This window comes from Ostrinia furnacalis, unplaced genomic scaffold, assembly GCF_004193835.3.
Source record: "Ostrinia furnacalis isolate ACB-3 unplaced genomic scaffold, ASM419383v2 OfSCF5588, whole genome shotgun sequence".
Classification (NCBI taxonomy): Eukaryota; Metazoa; Arthropoda; class Insecta; order Lepidoptera; family Crambidae; genus Ostrinia; species Ostrinia furnacalis.
In genome coordinates, this window is record NW_021135827.1 from 29,782 (window position 1) to 51,578 (window position 21,797).

The window sequence follows — 21,797 nt, forward strand, 5'->3', positions numbered from 1 at the left end:
AAACTGACGTGTCCACAAACAAGAATGATACACATTCTTTACCTCCACACTTACGATACACACAGTGGAGCCGTGAACCAAATTACTTTCGTTTTCATGTCCAGCTCAGATTCGATGACAGTGAAAGTTAGGTCAGGGACATACGTCAGATCAAACTGTGAGATAACAAACATGCGTAATTTGACATTTTTAGGAAACATTTGGTTCTATTTAAATATCGTACAAGCATGTCCTGTTGATAGGCTTATATTATAATTAATTAGTTGTCATACGCGTCGGACATAGCTCTATCGGTGGTCCGATAGAGTCCGTAGTTGGTTCTACGTATTACAAAATCAAGTGTTGTTGAACAGGTAGATTCTGCCTAAGGGCTCTTTCAAATAAGACGTCTTGAGCCGGATATTAAGTAGTCCGTTTGCAGCATTTGCAGGGCCTTGGAAATACAAATGATAATAACCAACAGTTAGTGTGTGGTCTTACAAACGCACGACGGATCCTGCTCCAAACGTAGTATACTTAGAATTATTTGAATTTAATTAAAAAAAAAATTCATTTTTTCACAAATAACGATTGTTCCGTTAGTCCCTTGTGCTAAGCTAAGTAAACATGCGTGTTTTACAAGTGGACTCGCCACAATATCGAGCGCGGTGGGATTCGAACCTGCGTTCCTCGGATCTCAAGTCGGCCAGTCCAACCCCTTCACCGTTCGGCTATCGTGTCTATATTCTGAGAATTAATCCCATGTAATCCGTCGAGAATAGGTAAATTTTATTCAAAGTGACTCTTCTTTGAATTATTTTCGGAGATAAGTAACTTAGCCGTGTATCAAAGAATCTCTTTGTATAAATTATTAATGAAATATGTTTATCCTAAATATCATAAGTTTAAGAGGCTTTCAGTTTTAACATTGGAAATGTAAAGAGCATAAACGACGTCATTTTAGTAAACAGCGACACCAAGAAGCACTTAATAAAACTCTTTATACTGTAATGTCATTGCCGTCTTGGTAAAATGCTAAGAACAATTTTATAAAGTGCCCAGTATTACTTATACTTAAAAACCAACAAGACACTGCTACCTTTGTCATTCATTGCGTGTAGCTTTCTTATGTAGTCTTTAGTGCGTTAAAAGAATTTAAAACATGAAACTTCAAACATTAATAATAAACGCCCAAGGCTGCGTGGTGACGATGCGTCATTCCGTGACCGAGCTCAAGCCTTACTTAATAAAGCTGAGCTGAACGCAGACTGTGATAATGATAAGCCAAAATTAGGGGCGAAGAAGGCGACTCATCGCACAATGTAGTGTTACGTGAAACATGCAAAGCTACTTTCAACCCTTCTACATCTTGATATCCATTACGCAAGAGACGAAAAAATGTGGTTCAAAATGACGTCACTAAACCCCACACACCTAAAATCCAAAAGATTGATTACAAGACAACAGTAGCTAATAGCAAACAGGAAATATGTCGTCTATCGAAGGAATAAATCAAGATAATGTACTCGCAATTATTATGTCATGTAGGTACATCGGTTCTGCTGACAGTCTTCCTACACCATGATGGAGTGTAGGACGAAGGAATCCGGTATCATTTATAATAAAATTTATTACGCTCATTACATAACTAATTTGATGAGAAACTTATCAAGGATTATTTTTTGTTTTTGGAAACCCACTGACACTGATGGACAATGAAAGCAATCTATTTAATATGAAATCATTTGAAAAACTTTTGTGACATTAATAGTTGTTCCAATTCACGAAGGCGTTTGAGCTTTACATGTGTGGTGGCTCGCTAGTGTCCGTTTTTCAAAAGTTTTGATAGACATTAACACTATAGTTATGTCAATTTTGTGCATGTACACGTACCTACACACACAAGTAAAGCTCACTCGCCTTAGTGAGTTGCAAGAACTATGTGCCTACCATGAGTTTACGTTAGGTGAGCTCGCTAGCGAATACGTCAAAAAATTATATGAAGATTTTATTTCTTGAAAGTAGCCGCTAGGGGCGCTGCACAATATGTCATACATCTAAATGTCATTTTTTTACGCAGTCGCTAGCGAGCACACCTAACGTAAACTCATGGTAGGCACACTATACCTACTAATTACTATCTGACGAGCAGAAGTAAAAGGGAGTGATAAAATAGATTAAAGTAATAAAACTGAGTTATGTTGTGTGTCCTGATTAGGTCTATTTAAATTAGTGTGTGCCAGACGACCATAAACTGCTACGGTATGAGGCATGACCTACAAACCTCATGTATTCAAACTCAAACGTGTCCAGCGATCTGTCTTGAAAATAGCATAAGCGGCCTAGATAATATATTGAATATAATAATAAATAACACGGTACAACAGTTCAGAATATCTCCTGCCTATAGGTCACCGGTAGACTGTGGTGGATCGGGATCTTCTTCATACTAAAACAAACATAGTAAACAAACACCTCATAATATTCGGCCTAATAATCACTTTCCATCAGGTGAGGCCAGGCACCTCTAGAAGAAAATTTTCCTCATGAAAATTGAGAAGAGTGGTCACCACTACACATGGAATTCTAGTGTGATGTCAAGAGAAGTTGTTAGTTATTCCAAAAGTGTGAAAAATATGCCCCATAATGCTTACGGAATGGTAAAATTGTCATTCACGCTTATTTACTATAAAAATAGTCCAAAAACAATACGTAACTTTCATACACGGCAATGACTGACACAATCAGTAGTTGGGTAGTATTGTTAACACGATTGTGCAACTTCAATTTTATTGTTTTCGGGTTATTTATGTCTTCTTAATGAACTAACTTAATTAGTTGATGAATATAGTATTGCGAAAGTTAAATACACAACATCTACAGGGTGGAAACGATAAGTGATCTCACTCGATTATTTCTAAACTATACATGTATTATTTGTATAGTAGAGATTAATTTAAATTGTGTTCAATTATTAAATGTGCGTTGGAATATTAATATTTTGTTGTGGAACTTTCGAGCAATAAGCTTTCATTAGAGACGGCGACCAGCCACGTGGAAACTTATGCGCTTCAATGAAGACGAATGATATTTACAACGCGAATATCGCATCTCTATGACTTTTATATCACTTAAGATTTCTGTATTCATATTACAGACACCCTCAACATATTACATTTTAATATATTTTGTAAAGAAATGTAAGAAGATTTTCAATTTGATTAAACATTTCTATTTGATTTGTTGGAGCGGAATAATCGTATTGACATGTCTAAAAAAGGAATATAAGATTAGAAATAAATTCTATTTAACTAGGCATAAAATCGAGGGCGAAAGAAAGTCACCTTAACTTTAAAAGTACTTTCGGTGTGTCAATAATGTTAGAAAATGTGTGTTTAAAAAATATACTATGGTCGAACCTACGACCGCTGGTTTTGTGTTCAGGGTCAGTAACCAGACGTCCGTTTTTAACGGTCTAGTGAATTGTACTCGTTTAATTTTAAACTAATAACGCCCTTGTCGATTCAAATTGATGTTTACCTTGCCAAATAGTTCAAAATTGTTACCATCCGGCGGGTAAAGGATTTTTTGTTCGAGTTGTGAGTAATGATGATTGTTTATGTGGGTCTACTAATTCTTCTAAAAAAATTAAGGTGAGCCCAATCACTTCCAGTAATAATTACCTACTAGAAATGTTAATCCCTAGATTTTAGATCTGTTAGATCTAGAATTATAGTAGAGCTTAATTATTTTTATCTAATTGGTTTCATTTTATTTTGTAAATTGATGTTTATTCCCAAAATGTATAATGTATAATGCTAATAGAAGTTTATAAATATTTAACTTAGCTCTACACCAACTTCCCTATTACAAATCCATCTCTATCCAAATTTTAAATACCGTGACGATATTAATATAAACTTTGCATAACTTAACTTGCTCTGTTACGAAACCGTTGCCTACCAACTCTAATTATGTCACTTTTATCATAATGATAACGTTTTTGTTTTGGGCAATTTTCATCTGTGTGCTAATAGAAATAGAGTTTTATTTTTCGTATCGATTTCGGTCATGTTTAGTTGTATTGATATTTTGGACGTTTTTTTAGGTACTAAGTATTCGACTACACACTACGGCTTTCTCTTCCGGCAGTTTGGGAACAATTAGGCTGCTCACGTTATTCCTTTTTTTACGTCCAACATATTATTTGAATTTGCGACACATTGTCGGATGCGTTTCGCAACTCGCTCTAGAACTCGATACTTTTTCGAAAGTAGTTTAGTAACTTTTCTGAAATTCCAGTAGACACAAGTACGATAAAGAATTACTAGGCTTAAAATTGTAAGCTCATTAAGATGTGTTTGCAACCTATGCCCTTAATCAAAAACTTTTATAACCGTAGGTTAAGTGAAAGATCTAACATGTTAAGTATTGTCAAAAGTAATAATTAGTTTTATTTCGAGTGCAATGCTTACGTAACTGTTTTCTAATCTTGCATGCTGTGTCGCTAGGCATACGGCTTATGAGAGTTTATAATACAAAAAAGTACTCATTTGTTTTAGTCAAATCGAGATGAGTAGTAACTAGGTATAACATGTAATTTGTTATGCATTAACAATTTCTTTTACGTTAAAGCGCTAAAAATGGAAACTTTACAAATGTACTGGATACTTATACCATAGTGTAATAATGAGTAGGTATCGCATACTTACTTATACCATATTACACATTTTATTTCAAGAAAGATTGTTTTTATCCTGTTTCTAACTAATCCTACTAATATTATAAATGCGAAAGTTTGTATGGATATCTGGATGTCAGGATATTTGTTACTCTTTCACGCAAAAACTACTCAACGGATTTTGATAAACTTTACAGTATTATTGTTTATAACCCAGAATAACATATAGGCTATAATGTATGACGATCTGTGGCAAACTAAATTTCACGCGGGACAAGCCGCGGGCAAGAGCTAGTAAATATTTTTCAAAATTTAACCAATTTTGGTTTATATTTATCAGCAAATCTGGCTGTTGTAGGTAGGTACTCATATTACAAATTAATTAGACAGGCAGGCACGCGTAACTAAATCGCCGTTTATACAGTGTGAGTCACGTTAAAGTGTACATATGAAAATAGATGAAACTAGACCTATTTTTATCGACAAAAAAGTGGTCAAAATTTTTTTGTCATTTTTTTTAAAATTTTTATAGATTTTTTTTCTTTCAAGTACTTATTGTAAAGAAAACGTAATAACTTTTAAACTAAGAGGTATATCCTGATAAAATAAAAACATTAATAATGCTAAATAACAGACGATACTAAAAAAATACATAAAATACTCAGAAAATGCCAACAAATAATAAAAAATGATACTTTTTGAAAAAAATCTGCTTAAAAATTCGTGTTTTTTTGGTTATTTGATAAATTTCTCCAAAAAATGTCCTCATAAAAGGTGGTTTTTATTACTTTGAATTATTTTCTATCGTATTACCTTTGTAAAACCAAAAATCGCATGTCCCTATCCCTATCACAACATTTGCTATGATCGTTTGAACTAAGCCTCTCCGGGCGCGCCATTCAACGCTTCGTTAACAACGAAACTGAAAATGGCTCTAGATTTGTAATTTTGATAAAGACAAGTTAGATTTCAAGTAAAAACAAAAGATTTTAAAGTAAAATAAGCATTTTAGTTAAAATTAAAATTGTCCTTACCTGTAGAGGAGAATAATGTTGTGGTAGGCCTTTGTTCAAACTATCATATCAAATGTTTTGATAGGGATAAAGACATGCAATTTTTGGTTTTACAAAGGTAATACGATAGAAAATAATACAAAACAATAAAAATCACCTGTTATAGGGGCATTTTTTGGAGAAATTTATCAAATAATCAAAAAAACACGAATTTTTAAGCAGATTTTTTTCAAAAAGTATCATTTTTTATTATTTGTTGGCATTTTTTGTGTATTTTATGTATTTTTTTAGTATCGCCTGTTATTTAGCATTATTATTGTTTTTATTTTATCAGGATATACCTCTTAGTTTAAAAGTTATTACGTTTTCTTTACAATAAGTAATTGGAAGAAAAAAAATTCTTTAAAAAATTAAAAAAAAATCTCAAAAATTTTTTGACCTCTTTTTTGTCGATAAAAATAGGTCTAGTTTCATCTATTTTCATATGTACACTTTAACGTGACTCACACTGTATANCTATTAAGTACATGTTTTTTTGTGTTATTATGAAAGTTTAAAAAACTGCGCAGTTTTTAAAATTATTTTGGACCTATGGAAATTCTTTTTTTTTCTCATACATTTCAATTGAAAATTTTAGAATGTTCTGCTAAAAGCATATTTTTTATGTTTCTAGCAAAAATTTTGTGTCTTGCATCAAAGATAGGAAGGTGATTATTTTATTCAAATATCTGCAACTAATAGGGAATCTGTCAAAAAAAAGAAATCTGAGAAAAGTCAACCCAAAAAAAAAGATAAAAAAAAATTAAGCCACTAGGTCCTGAAATTTGAAAGAATCACAAAATTAACGATAACTTCTAAACTACGAAAAATCGTAGAACATACATGGGGGTGAAATCGATAGGTCTAGTCCTCACCTATCACCTGCCTTCGGCTTGACACCTTACAAGAAACACCCTGTATTAATAGAGCTTATTTAGTAATCAATTAACCCGCAAAGTATAAATAATTACTATTATAGTTTCAGGTATATTAATTTCGAGTCGTAAAGGTCTGTTAGCGGTTCGTATAACTGATGGTTTCCGGATACTTACACTAAACGTAATGGTGCATCAAGTAATAATAGTTGATGGATTTGTAAAACGCTGGTTTTCTTATGTTGTAATACAAACATCAATTTATGTGAAAAAACAAGGAATGAGTTCAATAAAATTTTGACAGCTCAAAAACAATTAAAGTCTGTCTTTTAAAAATTCCTTTTTAGCCAGGAGTCACAAAAGGTTTTCGCTAATTGCGTTGCCAACATCAATAAAGGTTCTTGCTAATCGCTTCGCTATAAAATATACCTGTATTATAGCATAATTTGCGCATTACTCGGCCATAACGAACAGTTGCGTTGTTGGTTCGTTTTTATGGAAAGAGTTTGTAGTGATGAGACCGTAAATTATACACTGATTTAATTAAGTTGTGTTTAAAATAAATAAATCTATTTATATGGAGCACTTAAATATTTCCAAACACACTAATGTCTTCTGTGACACACTTTGAACGCGAATGTACAAAACGAATGATCAATTTTTGTGAAATGTGTGATGAATACACGTGCATAAATTATATCACAGTTTAAACTGAGATCCAAGTGAAAGACCAAAGAATAATGTGTTATTATTCTTTTAATAATTCCGGTTAAGGTTACAAAGTAAATTAACCGGTCAGCATTTGTAAAGTTGATTTTAATGTTTTACACTCACTGTATGTAACTGGTAACTGGGCACACACACATAGTTCGTAATACTCGTAAGTAGAAACGTAAACAATGTTTAAGGACCGGAAAGTTAATTTTGAACTTGTGAATTTAGATCATCCCCTGTGACTGCCCCTGAATGGATGGCGATCCTCTGCCGCTGGGTTAACCCTTAGTAATAAACAAAACACGATCGTAATAATAACAATAGAACTCCGCCGAACATCAGACTATTGGTTGGTTCCAAAAAGGAAGGTAAAATTCTTAATTTGCTGTTTACTTTTTATTGTTACTTAGTATTCAAAAGAAATCACAGCTTTTTACAAAACGCGCAGATTAACGTAGTTTTTATCAGTGAAATTGAAATTCCATGCCCACCAGACCAAGATGGTAAAACATTTTAGGTTTTTTTTTCAGTTTTGCTAGACAGCTAGAGGTATTAGGTATCTAGGTAGGTCTATAGATTTCCAATAAGTACTACTTGCCTTTCCGAAAGTAATATTAAAGAAAATAATTTATCTTATATTGTATTGTAATTTAAAAATATACATATTTCTATTTCGATAAATAGATCATAAAATAAATGTAAAAAAATATTCATGAAGTCGTTGACCTCCTAAAATGCAACAGAAATACACTGGATGTTATCGCTAGACGAACGTATAACATCGCAAATTATGAATGTTATTTTTAATTCCATCTGCCCGATAAGAGTAATGACTCGGCATTGCGTCAGGTGCCAATCAGACTGAAGAGTTAAGCGGAATCATTTTCCTCGCCAGGACTATTTTGCAAACCGACGTAATTCGTGCTTTTGACATAAATCACGATAAAGAGGTCCTTCGCAATGAGGGCTATCGTTTTAGCGCTCACCAGTTAGCGCCACTGTAGAGTAAGGTCCTGTTACTTGCTAGTAGCGAAGACAGTGGCACCAACTGGTGAGCGCGAAAGTGGTAGGAGGACTATCGCATTTGCACTCATAAAGAGGCGCCACTGTAGAGTAAGGTCCTGTCAATCGCCAGGGGTGGCAACTGTTAAGTATAAAAACGATAGCCCTCATTGCTAAAACCATTAAAAGGCGTGAAGACCGCACAACAGTAATGGCAATTTCGCAACAATTAACTAACTGAAACTGACCTGAATATCTGTATTTGTATGAGGATTAATTAAAATTTTATAGTATAGTAACTTAACGTCAGACCTAAAAATTACCTTTTAGCAAGCTTTTACTGAAAAAGAAGTATACGAAATTGGATATTAGTATTCATGAATGCATCAGAATACTGAATGATCCTGTAATTACACCCATACTGTCTCCAAATAATATTCAAAGCCCTAATTTAAATTCTCAATCACGATTTTGCGGGCCCTTCTCAAGTGGCCACAAATGAGGAAACAATGCAAGACAATTTCGCAAGAACCCGATGCAATTAGTGGAAAAATAGAGTGCCATCGGAAGAGCGCCCTGGAATATAAAATCAGTCGCCCTCGCCCTGCTTGCGTTTTTTCATTTTTTACACGAGCTTACAGATCCCCTATTGCTTTTTAATAATAGCAAAAAATACAAGTAATGCGCTTACAATGCAAATTAAGGAAATAAAGTTGCAACTAAAATGTGTATTTGTCAAACAAGCCAGCAAGTAAATAATAGAAGTAAAGTATTGCTCCTATTTCTTTTGAATCATTTTTGATTTGGTAACTTAAATACCACAATACTTTATTATACAGGAATACACGTAATTTTAACTAACTATAGAAAACACAGCAATGTTAAAATAAATTAGGTACACGTATTTTTTCACTTATCAATTTATTACATTTAATAAAACGACAATGAAATTTTAATTTTTCCAATACATTACTTTTTATAAATTAAAATATAGTCAAGAAATATAACTTGTAATTAACAGTTTTTTATAATAATACAGTAAGATCAGGAGTACTATAATTTGTTTTTTTTTTCTTATTGGTAAAGTGAATACATAATAGGTATGCCATCGTTCGTTCGTTCGTTTCAGCCAAATGACGTCCACTGCCAGGTATGCCATACATAACAATAAATAAATAATTAGCAATGATGAGATAAGATTTGCATATTTTATAAACGGACAAAAGCTAAAATATGATAGGGTAAACCAGAGAGTGATTACCCACTGGTAGTGATTGCCCGCTTTAAGAATAATATTGTCAGGTGCTGACTTTGAATCACTCTAGTTAGATTTGAATTTACTAAGTAGATGGCTCCGAGATCAATGTACAGTAGATTTAAAATTTACAATAGGAAACACTAAAAAAAAACAGTTATGGCGGATTTTGTCAAGACGGGTGAAAATGTTACTCAAACAGGTAAAGACTTTAACAATTTTACTAAGGAATTACTTTCGTAGAGGTTAAATTTTTTTTGCAAGTTATTTAATATTCAACTAATGGTGTATAGTCATGATAAAATTATAAGTGTTTTCTCCATTATCAATGAAAATAACTGATAAAATTTGATTTCTAACGGTCATTTTAACGGTGGGTAATCACTGCACGTAAATCTGTATATTTTTAGTTATTGCCCACCATCATTTCAGTAATTGCCATATGTTAATGTATAGTTATTGCCCAGGGCAATTATTATTAGATTGTTGCCACCATGCAGTAGGAGTGTTTAAGTTGCTCATTGTTAGACTTGTTTTGCAATTTACAGGCATAAATATTGAAATGGCTTTTAATGTTTCATTTTCAGTATGCCAAAGACTCCAAAAGTTCAATATAGCATGGAAAATTTGCAAAAAGCGATCGAAGCTGTACAAGATGTATCCAACAATTTATCTACAAGATAAATTGCTGAAAAATATGGTTTGACTTGAAAAAATTGATAAAAATTCAAACGCAAATACAAAAAATTAAAATCCTACGTTAAATCTACTAGTGAAAATGTTAAATGGTAAGGAAATAGATACAACTTTAGGGAAGAATAACCAACTGCTAATTGAACATTCTGAGCAACCACTAGAACCGATATCAAAGAAGATAAAAAAATAAATACATATAAAATTTTCATATAAAATTCAAATTTTTGCGTTTTGAAGTAAATGATTCTGTCTCTACCGATTCTGACTCATCAACATCAGCTCAAGAAATATTTGATAATATGTTAATAAGGCCAAACGCAATTTATTTTGAAATTTTGAAGACTGTACTACTAGAATTTAAGTTTAATGTTTTGTTTTGTTTATTTAAAGCCTATTTTGTCATTTTAAAATTGATTATTTTGTTGTAAGATACTGGGCAATTACTGTGCTTTGATGTGGGCAATTAGTGTAAGTAATGGGCAATGACTGTACTTTTTGGAGGATATTAAATTTATTTCAATATTTTCTAAGTAACATAAGTTTTAACTAAAAACTGTTAATATTCTGTTTAATAGTTTATTGAGTTATAAGAAAAAAGTCATAAATGGTCGATAATTAAAATACTTTCTTTAATTTTTCATCTCAATGTGTTTGAAATCTTTAAGTGGGCAATAGCTATACGGTTTACCCTACCTTTTCTAATTACATTGCATCTGTACTAGATTAAACAAGAGAATATAAATTTCTTACTTCTTAAAAAATCCACAAAGATCTGTTGTTGTTTTAGGATACGCTCCACCGAACAATCTGACTGGCGTCTTACTCCAATCGATGAATAGTAAATAACTTTCAGCAAAGTCCGAACCATCCAGAGAACATTTTTTATAATTTTGCTGAATGAATTCAATGCCAATATTTTTCATTTTAACTGGCGATAGTATGTGACTCGTATCGATACTCTGATCAGGTTGGACGTATAAAGCATGATCATCTAAATCTACATCCCTACAAACTCTAGGGCCTAATGAAGATGGCACATTAAAATTTTCATTATCCAAATCAGATCTGTATCTATTGATATCTGGTATTTTATCATTACCGCCCAAGAAACTTTGCTTTTTGTCCTCTTCATTATAACCTATTACATCACGTTCGTTCAAAGCATTTCCTAACTTAACATGTTTATTAAAATTATTCTTTCCTTCTAAACGCTTGTTTTTCCTGGGTATTTTAATTACGGAATTTATTTTTTCAGAATTTTTCAACTTTGTGTCATGGGAAGGTAAAAATCCGTGATTGTATTTAACAATTGATATTGTATCTCTATTAGCGTTAGACTGGTTTGACACACTCATTGCAAGTTCTCTTCCTTTCAAAATAGTAGGATCGTCATTATTTTTCACAACTTTATGGTTTTCATGCTTATATTTAAGTCTAATAGAGGGATGTTTTAAATTTGCTTCTGCTATCTTAGCGTCAATGTAGCTCTTTCCTTCATCGGAATCTATATTCATACGACGAGGTGTATAATCATTGTTGTATGATTTCACATTATGCCATTTATTACCATTCGATAAACTTTTAGAGTACATGTCGCTACTGCGTACAAAATTATCAGATTTTGCATTTTGTGAATCTTCAACAAAATATTCCAATGACTTCAAAAATGGTAATATAGTCATCAAATTATTGTTTCGGTGGAGATCAAAATCCGATAATGCGTTGATCTTCTTTTTTCCAATAGACTTAACCTTAAATGGTCTTGGTTTATAAATATTTTCAATACTTTCAGAACTTTCTACGGATACTTGACTATCAACATTTCTGTAAAATCTGTTACTCAAAACAGTTTGACCTCGACTCGATACTTCAACATTTTTCGCTTTGGTTTCTGCATGTTGTTTTAAAATCGTACTTCTCAAATCATCTTCCAGAATTTGCACATTTATTTGAGGCTGATCCTTAATTCCTCGTTTCTTTATTTTGATTTTATGATCAATTAAATTTTTCCTTTGGAATTGCACTGGCGGCCGTAGTTTAGTTAATTTGAAGTCGGATGCATATGGATAGTTGTCAGAAATTTTATTTAAAGGGATTGTCGATGGCGCTTTTTTCTCCCTGTTGTAATTAAAATTTATGCTCTTAAGATAATTTAACACGCTACCTGCAAATTTAGAACTTGTCCATTGGCCGTAAACTTTTGTGTCTTTTTCAGGAAGAGGAGGAGGAGTATCAACGTCAGGTAATAGAACTGTTGCTTTATTCTTATTTTGTAAATTTTGTGTGTTATATCCGTCAATTTCAGGACTAATATTATAAATTGACTTAGGTGGTTTTGTAACTTTTTTATTTCTGTTAAAATTTGCATCTTTCACTGATGGTACCGGTGGTGGTGGAGGTGTTTCGTATTCAGAAATCATTGCCAAATCTTGCGTACTAGAACCAGATAATTCATCCAATTTTGTTTTCTTTTGTACTTTGAATTTTCCTTCATGGCCTGCCTTGTTCACTAAATTCCAGAAATTTATTTTATTTTTATCAGTTGTTGTATGATCGATATGGTCAGTAACTGAAAAATCAAAAATCTCTTTCTCATTTGATGTATCAAACACATCGTGTGTTTTTTTAGAAGATAATTCTAATCCAACATTGTGTTCAAAATTACTATGGGGTGTCCGAAACTTAACGTAACTTTTTGTTTTGTTTTGAATTGGTGTCCCTTGAGCTTTTTCAAAGTTGTTATGTATTTCATCAGTTCGCAAATCACTTAATATGACATATTTAATATTTTTGTCGGAACTTTTGACCTTATTTCTTTTAAATGCTTTTTGATCATACAAGTGATTTAGTTTGGTTGTGTGATTTCTTTCTATAGTTGACGTCAATATCATATTTGCTCCAAATATTTCTCCTTCCAAACCGCTTGGTCCGCCTGAAAATATATAAACATAAATATTGCAAACAAACAATGTATTTGAAGCAAAGCGATTGAGAGTAATTTTATAAATGTACCATTATCTGCTGTCCCATATCCAATGATTAGGCTGCCACCTTTTGGCAGTAGAAACCCTTGTAACTGAAACAAACAATCCTCATATTAGGCATAGCTGGGCATTAACTCGTTAATCCGTTAATCGTTAATTAACGAAGTTAACATTTCTATTAACGGATTAACTTATAAGTTAACTTTAAAAAATGTTAACGGACTCGTTAACTTCCGTTAAATTATCCTAAGTCCGTTAATCGTTAATCCAGTACCTACTATTTACCAAAAAGATACAGCAGGCATGCTGAAAAATGCGTTCTGAGAAGTACCTTCGGGCTTCCAGAACTTCGAGAACCCAAAACAACAGTTTTTGTAACCACATCACCAACGCAACGATATAAAAAAATGCATTTTTTTTATTTATTTACAACTTAATTTAAGACCAGTTCTTCTCAACCGATTGAGCTGATATTTGGTATACTTACCTATGTAAGTACGATGACAATGCAATATTATGGTAGGTACCATTGAGCTGGTCTGATGATGGAGTCAGGAGGTGGTCATAGAAACTTCTAAATGAAACGGCGGAATAGAATCGAATTTGGGTTCGTTGGATTTGTCTTTTTAAGCACTTTAGTACTAGATGATGTCCAGGGTCCTGATGATGGAGTCAGGAGGTGGCCATAGGAAATTCCTAAACGAAACTTTGGAAACTTATCGAGTTTGGGTTTGTTGGATTTGTCTTTTCGAGCACTTTGGTGATAAATTGTATTGTAATTTGTACCAAGGCTCTGAGATTGAGATGTCAACTAAAAAGTGTATTATAAAATTATAAAAAAAAAAACACTTTTTTTTAAAACAAGCTTTTATTCTGAAATGCAGTTGTACTAAAACGAAAAAAAAATGTACTTATGCAAGGTTCAAATAATTTCGAAAGCTTGTAGCGCAAACATAAAAGCTTTCGAAATTATTTGAACCTTGCGTACAATTTTTTTTTTTCGTTTTATTATTACGTGTTAACGGATTAACGATTAACGTTAACTTGCGTTAAATCTTCCGAAATGTAGCGTTTTAACGTTTAACGAAGTTAATTTTTTTAGTAACGGTTTAACGATTAACGAAGTTAACTATTTGATTAACGGTGCCCAGCTATGATATTAGGTGACTCAGCCTCTTAAGTATTCAATTTTGATTACATTTGTCATCAGTTTCGGTTTTTATTATCGATTAAAGTCGTTATTTTCACCAAGATTAATCAATTGTTGTAATAAAAATTGTTTTATTTTTGTTTAATTTGTTAACAGCCTATACTGTGGTTGCGATTAATTTAAGAAGTTTATCAAGGCATCATGTCCCCTCAGGTGACAATAATACTTGAAAGGTATGCTGTATTTGGATATTCATGCATAGAACAACCTTGTCATACGATCTTATTTTGTAATAATGACTGTCCGAATCAATTTATCACGTCATAATCATTGTGTTTAAAATCGTGAACCAACTGACCTCACAGCGAGTCAAGTTATGCTTGCGGTCATTTATCTTCTTAAACGTGTGCACAATGCTCCATTTAGGTGTTAGTCATGATTGGAGTGCCTACATCGGATCGAGGTGAAAGGTTAAACATTAGGTATTACAGCTCAATACTTACACTCTGCGCAACTCCGCATAATACAAGTTTAGCGTCGATGTATATTGCCCAAGCGCCGTAGTCCGACTGGTAGGACAGACAGACGTGACGCCAGACATCCTTCACTATTTCCACCGGAATGCTCGAAATCACTCTTCCATTTATGGACACTTTCATGTTACGCCCTCCCGAGTCCAACCAGAGCCTGACGACGCGGTTATTGCCATTTGCTGCAAAACATGTAATTAAATGAACCAAAAAATAAGTGATCTAATAAGTTGCAGTTCTAATACATATTAATGTCACCTTATTAGGTCTAATCGTATGTAACTAGAAGATAAGAAGGTTAAAAAGTTGAAACTTGATATTTTGTAATAATATTATGCGGCGTCCTTGAACGCTCGAAAGTGTAACAGTGTGGAGTTGGGCAACGTCATTTTTGGCTAGGGTGGAGTGAGATGAGAACATTAATGGCTCGGAGGCGACCCCATCTTGCTCAGCGATCCGCATGACGTGCAGGTGAAGTCCGGGCCTCGTCCCCTGTCAGTGCTTTATTTATATTCAAAGTGATCGGTGGTAGTAAAAGTTCAGGCAGAATTTGCACAGTATTTATCTTCTCAGCTTAAGGGCATTTGTGATAATGTTTTAGATAGTGTATTTGCTTTACAACCCTGTCTTTACTTCGCGCAAGGTAACTGCCGTTTGTTTCATGCTCATGTCTATCGAAATGTCGCGTAGGTAACATTAAAAAGTCGTCCTATTGAGCAATTCTGGGCCTACACGAAACTGGTAAAAAATAAGGGGGTCATATTGTACAACGCAATGACTTTACTCAATATTTTGGTGTACTTTGTGCGATCCAGTTTTAGGTAATGTTAATTAACGTATGAACTTTTCCATTCCCTACAATTCTTCAGTACCTGAAATAGCAAGCAATAAAAATGTGTCATGTAATGTGTGTAAGGGAGGGCATCTCTCGAATGATTTCTTTCTCATGTGTACCTACCTAAAACCCTTTTTAACATTATTTACAAAATATTGTTATATATCTTTCATTCTTCTAAGATGGTTGAATTTTTTTAAACAGTGCAATTGTAATGCTTTTAGAGAACCTTAGAAATGACAAATACAACTCACCTACATACGTGAAAATACTCTGGTCACCGCCAAGGTCGTATAATCGAATCCAAGTACAAAACGTGAACTCTCTCAAAGGTGGAGTCTCTACGTCATACTGGAGAAACTGCAAAGAAAAATTATCTCTCTCAGTCTTGATTAAGGAGAAATGTAAAGTGCCCCATAAGGGCTACCTTTTCTTTTTTTATTATTTTCTATTGACGTTCATAAGTGCCACTTGTGGTCTAAACTGAATAAATATTTTTGATTTTGATTTTTGATGAAAATTCTAAAAAGATGGTAAATTAAAGTTATTGTTTGTTGTACATTAAAAGTTACGCTACTGGGAATATTTCTATTCTCGTCATTACATCAGCTACAGCAAACCCACAAACCTATTTTATCCTACTGCTCTAGTAAGGTTTCATTAATTATATTCCAACAGGTATGTTATTTGTTAAATTAAGTTTGTAATTAACAGGATTCAGGGATTAAGATTATTTGAAATTTGTTCTACTGGACTGTATTTTGTTTAAGACATGATAATTAATACAATTGTTTCGTATTGAATTTAGGATTTGTTCAATTTTGGAACAAAAACATTAGAAGTAAAGTTTGATAATATATTAGATTGGTACCTGTGTGAATCCTTTCTGTGTCAAAACGACTTTGTAGACTGGTCGGTTGATGGCCACGGTGGCTGACGCCAACAAACACACCAGGCCAATTTCTGGCCACATTCCTAATCTCTTGCAATATTAATCGGAACTATAAAATTTATATTACTCTCTAAACGAGCGTGTCAAATGCTTTCTACAGCATATCACAACGATAACTGACAATTCTTTCCCGTTGCTTCAATGATTGTTGTTGCTGTAAATAATTGTTTGTAAACCACAAGCCATTTCTAGCAATACATTGTTGCGCCCTGAGTGTGCGTTTGAAATGACTTTTCTTTTATAATAATATTACACTCATTGCCTGATGTGGTGATCGTTCACTTCATGTAAACTATCTCTTGTTCCTCGCCTACTCATCCACAGTCCTCATCTTGATATTATTTGTTTTCATTAACAATGTTGTCTGTTATTCTTATTCTAATCAAATTAATCACGATACATATACTTCCTTTGCTTGGCAACATCTTAAAATGACATTTCTATTTATAATTATTATTCTGTTTAATGACTTCAATGGTGTGTATTTGAAGCACACTGGTTTCGCCATGTTTCTATTAATTACAACTAAATCAGAGCGGTAATATATTTTAGCAAATGAGTTTTCTCTCTATTTGTGAGGTTTCGTTATGTTTTATGAGGCGGCACTCGTGTGTGTTACAGGCAACTAAACGAATTCTTAGAATCTAAACTTAGTTGCTGCAAATTATTTAGCTGACGGGTTTCACATGTAGGAAAACTTTTCTGTTCAGGGAGTAAATTAGGAGAATTACTGATAATATCTGATTTGTAACATTCACGTCTGAAAACAAAATTATGTACGAGTATATCCCATGACAACTTAGGTGACTTTCGCACAAACATGAATATTTCAATTCTGAAATAAATTACGTTAGCCTAATGGATGGAAATTACACAATGAAGTTTTAAGATTAGGTACATTACATTATTCATCTTCCTAAATCAAATCCCAAACGCTTCACATGTCTCGATCGGACGATCCTCGGTGTCCATTCCATTGTTGGTTGAATGCCCATTAACAAATGATTGTCTAAAGAGTATGGGGACATCGCTGCCGATCTCGGGACAGCAGTGCGATTCATCAGCAGGGAATTGAATTCCATTCAGAAGGGAATGGATTTAGAGAGTTACACCATTTAAAACTACACAATGGAAATGTGTTACGAGTAATGCAAAAAATACGTTTCGTTTACCTAATTACATAAAAAAATGTACAACTAATCATAACGTAGTATGTAATTTTTAACTAACTCATTACTTTTTTAGGTGCCTCAAGCGGTAATTTTCCTTATTCATAAAATCTGATAATCGCCAACACTTTATTTTCTTTATATTTTTTCGTTTATTGTTATCAATATCACGTCCCATAACTTAACCAACAGACACGACTACATGTCAAACTTTTAATTGATTAATTATATCTATGTCAGTACGAGTAGGTGTTTATTTAACATTAAAAACTCTTTAAAACTCATTAAAACTAATTTATTTCTGTAAATAGGCTTAAAAAAGCACTTTTACACGTCCCCGTATTAACCCTACCCAATACTAACAAGTCGTTAAGTTTTTCCAAACTCAGGAGCCCGGAGATAAACTGCAAATTCTGCATTTAACCATTACATAGATCACTAGTTATACTGTAACTACCAATTTGTAGCTTGCATGCCCGTATTGCCCGTAGCCGTAGCTTAGCACTAGACTCATAAATCACCGCCAATCATTTCCCCCTTTTTACTTCACTAATGACATCGTTCAATCTTGCCATCTGTTCAACATTTTGGGCTGATGTATTCATTCAATAGTTCACTTCATTCAGCGTGATATTATTTGTTTTCAAATATAATTTTGTCTAGAACTGGTTTCCATTGGAAGAGCATATGCTGCTGAATACACGATAGGATTTAAATTATTATGAACTCGTTTAGTTCGAAGTCAAATAGACCACTGCATTGCAGACCATTGCTAAAGCCGCCGGAGAAACTTGACCTTCATTGGTTGGGTTTTTATGGCGGTCAAGCAGATCCTGGCTACACAGGAAACGAGAGGTGGGAATAGTCCCGTTCTAAATCCGCCGGAGATCTGAAGACAGATTACTAGTTTAGAGTTACTTGTGAATGAGACTTGCAGGTTAAAGGTGCCGTTCTCTTGCAGGTGAAGGCGCCTGCTTACTACATCGGCACGCAGGCCCCGAGCACGCTGCCCCGCGGTGGCTCCCTGATGCGCGCCTTTTCGCCGGCGGCGCCGCCGGTGCCCGCCGACCGCGTCAAGAACCTACCTGCCGGTAAGCGAGCCTTAAAAACTCTAGCCTTAGTAGGTACCGTGCCAGGGTCATGCCATATCAGCAACGCGTTCTCTATTCCCTGGAAGACGCAGTAGAAATCTCTAGAAAAGAGACTTCTGCACAGGCTGGAGTCAGATTAATGTATCTAAATCGAAATATAAAAGGAGAAACTGACTGACTGACATATCAACGCACAGCCTAAACGGCTAAACGTAGGCACTTGGAATTTGGAAGGGACGTAGCTTAGGTACCGTAGAGGTGCACTAAGAAAGGAATTCCCAAAATTCCCACGGGAACGGGAACTAACGGGAAAATCCTTTTGTATGAAAAATCTAAACCGCTTAAGTTAGACGCTTGAAATTTGGCATGCAGGTACCTTAGTAAACTTAAAGCTTAGCTACAACAAGATATTGCAAAATTCCCACGGGAACGGGCGTTAACGGGAAAAACATTTGTATGAAAAAATCTAAACCGCGTTAGATAGATAAAGGGGGTAAAACGGGATCCACGTGTACGAAGGCGCCGGCGGCCGCTAGTCACTTATAACCAAGCTACAAGTATGTCCATATACAGTGTGTCCGGGCTTGTAGTGATCAAACTTTAAGGGCGTAATCTATGGACAATTTTATCGATGAAAATACTTCAAATTTGGGGCCTGACCCATTTCTCGAAAAACTACATCGATTTAAGTTTTTAATTTTTAGTTTACACCTCTTCTTTAAAAAACAAGTGAAAGCGTAGGTATCTTAACATTAATAGGCAAATATTTTATATCATGCGATAGCCAATAAAATTATCTATTAGTAGAAGAAGAAAACAGACACAAGTTTCATACATTTTATGGGAGTAAGAATGGATTTAATGACAAAAATACATTACTTTTTTCACTTCTTTTTCAGTTATTTTCCAACACAAGAAAAACCAGGTCGTTAAGGTATGTTTTATTTGCATTGTATTATTAGTATTTGAGCTATTCTACAAAACAAATGTGAATTTATTAGTCTACGTTTATTAGTTTCGACGTAATTGTTGAACAAAGATACCCCTTCCCAGCGGTTTCCATAGCGCACGCGACATGCGAAAATACACTGCCTGAAAGAATCACACAACCTATTCCGATTACTATGGAAACCGCTGGGAAGGGGTATCTTTGTTCAACAATTACGTCGAAACTAATAGACGTAGACTAATAAATTTACATTCGTTTTGTAGAATAGCTCAAATACTAAAAATACAATGCAAATAATACATACCTTAACGACCTGGTTTTTCTTGTGTTGGAAAATAACTGAAAAAGAAGTGAAAAAAGTAATGTATTTTTCTAATTAAATCCATTCTTACTCCCATAAAATGTATGAAACTTGTGTCTGTTTTCTTCTTCTACTAATAGATAATTTTATTGGCTATCGCATGATATAAAATATTTGCCTATTAATGTTAAGCTACCCACGCTTTCACTTGTTTTTTAAAGAAGAAGTGAAAACTAAAAATTAAAAACTTAAATCGATGTAATTTTTCGAGAAATGGGTCAGGCACCAAATTTGAAGTATTTTCATCGATAAAATTGTACATAGATTACGCCTTTAAAGTTTGATCACTACATGCCCGGACACACTGTATAGGAGTATGTTGCAAAGCTCTATTAGAAGGCGATATTATGACACACATTGAGTATGTACACAATATGCAGTGAACGAGTATTGTTGTGTGTTGCACGAATATTCTCGTAGTACGTGTTAAACCGGGCTTTGACGGGAACTATTTGCTAAGGCGATTCAGAAATAGCCTGCTGTTACAAATACGCAAAGTTTTCCGCGCAGTACCAGGGCCGCTCCACAACGTAACGTCACATTAATGTTAAGACGATTAGTCTCAATCAAGACACCTTTAAAGGAAAAGCTTACTCAGCATGAACGGAAATTTAATTGTAACTTTAAAAATATGTTCTCATATCATCATCACACAACAAAATAAGTTCAAGTTGTACCGTTAACCCAACTGGAACAATTCGAGAAGTCAGTATTATCAGTCTAGATCCGGTAAATCAAATAAGTGGGTAGAGTTAGAGCGGCACACGGCAAATTGTTATGCTCCGTATCAATCAACAAAGATGTTTGTACTTTGTACACAGTAAAATATTTAGCTCTATTTGCCGACGGGGATATTATATAAAGCGATCGAGTCGAGCAACTCGTGGCGATGTTAGTAAAATTGTTGCACTATAGTGTGTATTTGACGATTACTTGAGACTTGCCTTACGTAAACTCCTGATTGGTAGATCAAGTACGCGGCGGCAGGATACTCAACATGTTAGTGGCTTTTTAGATACTATCGCAGAAAATGCTCTACACATTGAAGCCCGGATAAACGAGTGTTCTATATGCCACGCTTTGGTCAACGTAAAAAATTAAAGTCTGTTGCAATGATTAATAGGAAAAAAAAATCTATCACTGTAGAAAAAGTTAAATGAACAGCGAAAGCCTGTAGCAGCTTAGACATTAAATCATATTTTCTAATAATTTAAGCAGAGTAAACAAAGAATACGAAACATTGAAATCTGAGAATATCTATTCCTGATCCTATCCTATTGTCTGCATATCACTGTCGATGTCTATTGTTTACTTGGAAGTATGGATTGCTAATGTTATTTTCCTGAAATAAGGGGATCAAAGTAGCGATGAGTAATGGATTTGGCGCTTTGATTGAAGTTTGACGAGTTTGACATTAGTGAAGTAGTTGTTTGTATGTATAATAACATGGTTACAACTTAACATAAATAAATAAATAAATAATAAATATCCTTGGACATTTTACACTGCGCTTCTAGTCCCA

At 33.9% G+C, this 21,797-nt stretch overlaps 1 protein-coding gene across 3 annotated transcripts in view; it reads left to right on the top strand.

Moving 5' to 3' along the window:
• LOC114361335 (coiled-coil domain-containing protein AGAP005037) overlaps positions 1 to 21,797 on the top strand; it is a 67,158-nt gene that overhangs the window by 27,463 nt on the left and 17,898 nt on the right. For all 3 annotated transcript variants that reach the window (XM_028316331.1, XM_028316333.1, XM_028316332.1), the window contains exon 3: positions 18,836 to 18,965. In XM_028316331.1, coding sequence (XP_028172132.1) covers positions 18,836 to 18,965 — 130 coding nt within the window. The remainder of the gene's footprint in view (positions 1 to 18,835; positions 18,966 to 21,797) is intronic.